At 35.9% G+C, this 7,500-nt stretch overlaps 1 protein-coding gene across 5 annotated transcripts in view; it reads left to right on the forward strand.

Annotated features, from left to right (window-relative positions):
• The window catches only part of LOC144964693 (uncharacterized), a 60,317-nt gene that overhangs the window by 39,236 nt on the left and 13,581 nt on the right, over nucleotides 1-7,500 (forward strand). For 2 of the 5 annotated variants that reach the window (XM_078899215.1, XM_078899217.1), the window contains exon 2: nucleotides 6,799-6,950. In XM_078899215.1, coding sequence (XP_078755341.1) covers nucleotides 6,799-6,950 — 152 coding nt within the window. Of the gene's footprint in view, nucleotides 1-2,259; nucleotides 2,359-2,650; nucleotides 2,982-3,306; nucleotides 3,545-6,798; nucleotides 6,951-7,500 lie in introns of those variants that run through there. The other 3 variants (XM_078899219.1, XM_078899218.1, XM_078899216.1) reach the window with 3 other exon arrangements.

The following is a 7,500-nucleotide window of genomic DNA, read 5'->3' on the forward strand; positions in this document are numbered from 1 at the left end:
TAAAATCTCGCCACAATTTTGCCACTGTCTGTGCATTGCGAATTACTTAGGCTACAGCTTACCGTGTAATATTTCTAATGCCCAATTCTATATCAAGATGTTGATCCCTTTTTTGTTTTGTAGTTATCAGACTTTGCGGAAATGGGAAGTTGATCTTCTTGGCTTGAGTAACATCTCAACGTGTCCGAAGTGATTTTGTGGAAATGAGTTCTTTACAAGCCATGGGAATTTAGCGTTGTTTGCCCCCCCCCCCCCCCCCCCTGACTTGTATAGGGAACAGCAATGCAATCAGGATGTTTGGCGACATCTCAAGAGACCGTCCGTTAGAGGGCGGTCAATATTACCTAATTTCACTTTCTTCAAAACCAATCAAAAGCCAGTAAATTTCAAAGCAATGTACATATCAGCATTTTTACCGTTCAAGAAAAACCGAAATTAGGACAAAGCACTCATATATTCCACATTGCTGAATGTCTCATGAAACTTCGTAAATGCATTCCCTTCGTATCTGTATTGCTTCTATCAAGAAAACAGCATTAGCTTCTGACGGTTGATTCTGGGTTCGCCAAAATATTTTTAAAAAGTAAATTTTAGTATTAATTTTCAATTTTCATGCTACATATTTATCAAATCAACCCATTCTCCAAAATTTGATCTCGCTCAAGGCCGACATCAAGTCTCGTCAAGATGCAGTGTGTCCCTAGAGGCTCTGCGTTTTGTGAACACCATGAGCTCTGCCATAGGGATGAAATCAAGACGTCAAACGAAACCGAAATTGCGTGATCAGTTGAGCAAGTATTTCCGTTCATAGAGCTTTCCATGGGCGGAAAATATTTGGCGGATAATGACTGTCCACATTAGGGGAGGAATATTGTTTCAAACGTTTGATTCCTCGATTGTTTTTTGCATAAGGTCAACTAACTTTTTTTTTTTTTACAAAGCTGCTATTTTAACTCCAACCGTTATGTTTTAACACAGACGAATCAATAGCTATTTGTAACACTCGTAATATAGCGTATGCTTCTGTCATTCGGTTTATAACAATTATGTTTTGTTGCGTTCATTGTAGTTTGATATCAATATAATCATTTAGGTACTTTGTATGTTAAACTTCTTATCATAATCTTTTGTGAAATATTTAACTTCTTATATATTATCACAGTTTTATATCCAATTTTCAAATGATTTCATTTATCTGGAAGAATTTTCATTATCAATATATTTTCTCTCTGTTGTAAAAAACTTTCATGGTTTTCTACAAAATTTTGTTAACATTTAAGTGCATTTTTGTCTCTATAAGAAACTAGACAATCTTTGCAAACTATCTAAGGTTTGTTCTTGAAGTCAGATGATTGTCAACATCGTTGATGTAAATAATATTAAAAAAACCAAACAATGGTCCCAAAGCTGTTCCTTGTGATACTCCAATCGTATCGGTATTTCTTTTGGCTTTGCTTCATTTTATTATTACGTTTTGGATATTATTCAAAAGAAATGAATTAAACCAGTTAAGTCCGAGTCTTCAAATTCGTACATTTTAAGTTTGGTTTTAAGTTCTGTATGATCTATATCGTCAAAAGCTTAAAGAAAACTCTAAATGTATCTAGACCTAGTTTGTTGTGTTGCGTATTTTTGGTACGAAAAGGGAAATCAATTTTCGTCTTCTTGGTCATGCCGTCTTTTATAAATGGACTAGACTATTTTCATTGTTACAATATCAAAATTCTTGTTTTTGAAATGAGAAAAAAGTCAATGGAGCGACTTATGAATAGGTTCAGATTTTTTGCAATGTTCCTGCACTCGCCGCTTGCAGTTAAAATGTACTTCTTTGTTGTCGTATGTATTGGAATAATTATGTTTTTGTTATAGATTGACTAGTCGAGTGTAGAAAATGGCTTGTTGAATATTTGTTTGTGTGTGTGTGTGTATGTGTGTGTGTGTGTGTGTGGGGGGGGGGGTTGTGTGCGTGTTTGTGTGTGTGCGTGTGTGTGAGTGTGCGCGAGTCCATATAATGGTTGTTGATTGTGATTTTTGTATTAAAGTTAAAGTTAAATCTTATATTATGTGCATTCTTGTTGTTGTCGTTATACTAATAGCTATCCACACAGGGGCCATTGTGTTTATTGCAACCATTTACCTGCAATAATGCCGCTACAATAGGTGTGTAATGAAGCATATCTCTTGTCGTAACGTTTGCATTCATTTCATATTAACACACTTCCAGTGGGCCTGTTGATTTTGTTTGGAGGAGTGTCATTCATTCGTGAACGTGTTGTTGATGTGTGACCAATCTTGCGCTTTTCAAGTCTCTGGATGTCCATGTTTGTTTTGTTGTGCTAGATAAATCATACAGGTTTGGTAAGTGGCGCTTATGAGGCAAGTCACGGGAAAGTTATGTAATGATGATGATGATATATATATATATATATATATATATATATATATATATATATATATATAGAGAGAGAGAGAGGAGAGAGAGAGAGAGAGAGAGAGAGAGAGAGAGAGAGAGAGAGAGAGAAAGAGAAAGAAAGAGAGAGAGAGAGAGAGAGAGAGAGAGAGAGCGAGAGAGAGAGAGAGAGAGAGAGAGAGAGAGAGAGAGAGAGAGACCTCTTATCATTATAATCTGCTTTTTACTTCTAAAATGGTTGACATTTAAAAACAAATTGTTGGATAAGGACACGGTGTCACCACCTCGTGGATATGTGTCATTCTATTTGTACTCCGACACACTACGTATAATCTCATAATAATTTGTGCTCGTCATTCAAATATGTCAAGCCACGATAATGACAAATTCACTCCGGACATTTGAAAACGTTTGCTTTGATTTCACAACAATATTATTAGTTTTGTTGTTTTGCTTCCAGTGGACGTCAGGTGTGTCGGCTTTACTTGGCCTCGGCGATCTCACACGGAAATTCCCATACTGTCCAAATGCGAGGGATCGGCTAAGCCCGTAGAACTTTTGCTGTTAAATGGTCCGTGACTGCAATATTATGCTATAGCTATAAGTAGCCATACGTTGATATGATAGTCTTTTTCTAATTTTTGCTGGAAAATATTTGTTTCATTAGTTTCGAATTATTAATTTGATTCCCCCCAACTTTTTTTAATGTTTTAAAACTGAGACTCAGATGATCTCTTCTTTGAAGTGAGTTTTACTGCTTTTTGGCAAATTGGATGTCGAGTTGATATTATATTATGAATTAATTTCTTCTGGCCAGGGTGAGAAAGAGGTGTTTTGTCAAAGTATGGCAATATAATACTGTTGTCATATATTATAATATTAATAATACAATTTTTAATGTGTAGGCGCCATTGACATCAGCATAATCTATACGATAGTATCAGAACAGTTCCGAGGCGGCCTGCATAAAGACATAATTTGAACAAATATTATTTTCTCAGTTCCACGGATTACCCGAGCCTGTTTTCTCGTAGGATGTAATATGTTAGTGTATCCATTTGTGGATTAGTTAAATGTATTTTAAATAGGCTTTTAAGACTGTATTATGAGCTATGAAAACAAATCGAACTATAGGTATGTATCGATTGAAATGTTGCTAGTTTCCAAATGCTATTTTAACTACTCACCCGACTTTTAGGTCTGATCCTAATAATGCATAACAACTGGAACTGCAATTTTCTTTTGACTGTCCTTTGATATGATCTAAACGTTTATCTTGTATCGAATATGTATCACTCCTGAAAACTAAAAATGCATTACAAAGACCGTATAGTCTTTATGTTCAAGTACATCGGCAAAATGCTTTTTATCAATAATGGCCAGAAACGTTATATTTCACATCGATAAAGAGAAGAAATTCGACCTTGGTAGAACATCTTAGACCAGAGATTTTATGTCTTTTGTTTAAGAAAATTTGAGATGTTGCGGGTCATAATATTCTTCTTCATAATTAAGTAAAAGTTTTATTCTAAAATATTAAAAAAATGGTGAATAATCATTTTACTTCAGTTCTGCCGTGGTCTGTTCGAACACATTTGAAAATGTTTGTGCCAGAAACTCGTCCTTCAAATATTGATCGATTAATATGACCCTTAGTTTGTCAAAAACTCCAAAATCTACGACTCGCGGAGTCCCAGATTTGAGATTCATTGACCATATTAATATTATAGATATTTGTAAGACGAGTTATCTGGGCAGAATTTTAAAAATGTTTTGTTTCATTCAAAGTACGGCAAAGTAATTGATCGTTGCTTGTCAAAAAGCGCCCCATATTATACATTCATTAATTAACATGACATGTTTCAGGCCAGACCAGATATAAATCTTAATACATGTTTTGTGTTTGTCCAATAACCTGTTTGTTGTCCTTATCGTCTTTGATGTGTGTATATCACAGTCACAACGATTCTCGATTTATTCACAGACAAAATACTTTTTTTTTCTCACCCGGCCAGACAGCTTTTGCTTCAAACATCGATCATTTAAGATTGTTCTCTATTTGACAAATATTTGGAGCTTTTATATAAAATTATAAATATCATCTAAACGTGCTCAAAGAAGCTTTACATGAGTTCCCTTGCCAACAGCAACATTTAACACGTAACACATGGGCTAAGACACAACGCCCGTAAGGCGCTATGAAAGTGTCTTCGACAGCGACAACGCTGTTTACGGCCAGGTACTGATTTTACACATGAGTACGGTGAGAGGATGGACTCAACTTTGCGTCGCTCAAAGAGGGACTCGAACCATGGACCTAACGATCCGAAGACAAGTGTCATATCACTAGACTACTTTTTAAAATGTCTTCTTCCAAGACACAGTCTTCTAAGCAGTCTCAGGTTGAGACTTTTAAACAAGATCGAGGTCATTTTATTCGCTCGATAAATTAAGTAAAAGTTTTCTGGCCAAAATGAAAAGAATAAGTGTTAGAGACAGGAGAATTCATGGGTGGCATATTATGGATGGACGGAGTAGTTATGTTGTATTCGTTGCTTGTAATATATATATATATATATATATATATATATATATATATATATATATATATATATATATATATATATATATATATATAATATGATCCATTTATTCGAACAAAACAAAACAGCAAAATAAATTGTGGACTTAAGCTTATAATTTATGTTCAAATTTAGGACAGCATTGAGACCTACTGTTGACATATCGTTCCTTAATTAGGTAAACATCAATGACACGCGAAACTAATTTTTGCATCAATCTTTGTCTTGAACTTAAATAACCTTAAACTTTATCTTTTGAATAATACGTGAATTACGTAGGTTTTTGTCATCAAAGAATATATGTTGTCTGCATGATAGATAATGAGTGTAACATTCCTGTGTATGCCTCTATTTCTGCAATTTATAGCACTTGAGAGAAGAAAAAAACATCCGAGCTGCCCTTCATTAACCCAGCACTTGCGTCTTACCGTGTCAAGGAAATAACTGGAATAGACAAAAAGCTTTAAGATTCGCGCTGCCAATTTAGTGATTTTGACTTGGACTTGCTTTGTTTCCTGTATTAAAAAAATGTCCGTCAGGGCCATAAATGAAGCCGGATTGTAGCCAATCTATATATCGTTGAATGGCCAATACTAATAGTTTGTTCAATTTGGATAGGACACTATTCTATTGCAAAGTACTTTTCTCCTGGTCGAACAGACCCAGGTACAAAATCACTACTTGGAAGGTAGGGGGAGGGGATGTTAGAAATGATCTCGATTGCTTCCATTATCGATAGCGGTATATTTCGAGTGCACTACTGACTGAGCTACCTGAACCCCCCCCCCCCCCCCCCCCCCCCACCACACACACACACACATACACACACACACTCACACACGTTTTGTATAGTATGCATACTTCTGAGTTGTGCAATTGGAATGTCAATGGGTTGTTGACTTTTTGTTCCACCCACCAGTCTTCTTTCTATTGCAATTGACAACAGACACCAAAAGTAACTTCGCCTCACGCACCGTTTTAGATTGAATTCCGGTTATGTTCAAGAGGCTTGAGTCATATATCATCTTTCTAAAGATTCAATCAAGATGATAGTCTTGTTTCCAACTTTTATTTTTACGAAACTCTTATGTTGACTCAGTCTAAATAGAGGTCTGTTGAAATTCGTATCATCTTCTGCCGATCAATATAAAGTGTTGAATTGACTTGTCCGTCTTTTATTCTATGATACAAAAATACGATTTGCATGTGGTAGTGTGGTTTTGCTAGATGTAGCGAGTGATTGTTTCTTATTATCGCAACAGAAACGGTATAATTGTGGGTATAATCTCCGACATAACGAGCTTTATGGCTATCATTATTGTTTTCTTGTTTTCTTACCTTAATGCGAAGCTATAGAATCGCAGCTTATAATTGTATTCTCATGTCTTGCAAATGGATGAGGCAGTTTATGCATTTTTTGAACATTTGTTTAAAAATATCTAATACAAAAAAGAGTGAGAGAGGACCGACGCAGTAGCGATTTAGTCTCGGGCTATGCGATATTTTAAAAAAGCAACGTATTGTCTGTGTGAGATGAGATTGTGTTCCCCTTGGCCTTTGTGAGATTTTATATAAAGGTCCTAGGAGTGCATTCATCATCAGAAAACTCAAAATGCGTCATATAGATGTGCATACGTTTTGTTCTATATTTACGCAAAGCCAGGTTTATCTATAAAGACTCCCGCGGAGAAAGGGACAAATACATGCAAACACGAGAAACGCTGACCACCGAATTCAAATTTCAAATAACTGCCAGAACTGTTCCCTGTACATCTTAAAAACATTTAATCTTTCTTTTCATTTCAGATGTGCGCGATGATGGGCCAATCAACAAGCAGAATCTGTATCGGGGCACCTCGCAGCTAGGCACCCTGCAACAGCTCACCAGAAACAAGTCCGAGTATGAGGGGGATCGGATAGAAAGCTACTCCGACTCGGATACCAAGATGGATACAAGTGTAAGTATTACTATAAATAACTATGACAGAACAGTGAGTATAACTCCTAGAATATAAAATACCAAACAAAAAATGTTTTGGACCTAAGAACTTGTTCAGCCAAGGGTAAAAACGGAAGACAAGAGCAAGACCTTAGTCTCGTGTAATCACGATTAAAGAGAGTGTAAAGCAATGAAACAATTGTATTTATTTTGGTAGCAAGGGAAGAAGTTTGCTACAAATATTTATATTACTGTGACCTTTCACTTTTCTTTAAGTAGAGGGTCTTCATTTGACCTTTATAAATTGGCTGAGATATATTAGACAAAGGCCAAACTGAACAGAAATGACATGTAAGCTGACAAATGGATTTTTCCAACTGGTGAAGTATTTAGTCCGAACATCATCAGGTACCTGTGATAGTGACTCCATCATATATTATCACAAATAACGAATAAAAAACAGAAGTGTGTATCGCAGACACCGGAGGCACCGATGAATGAGCCTTATAGAAGGGCAGACTGCGTTCGGGTATCAGACTTGATATGCAAGTAGCCCTTGGGGAAAAATG

This window comes from Berghia stephanieae, chromosome 2 (assembly GCF_034508935.2).
Source record: "Berghia stephanieae isolate SIO BIC M18660-M18661 chromosome 2, UCSD_Bste_1.3, whole genome shotgun sequence".
Lineage (NCBI taxonomy): Eukaryota > Metazoa > Mollusca > Gastropoda > Nudibranchia > Aeolidiidae > Berghia > Berghia stephanieae.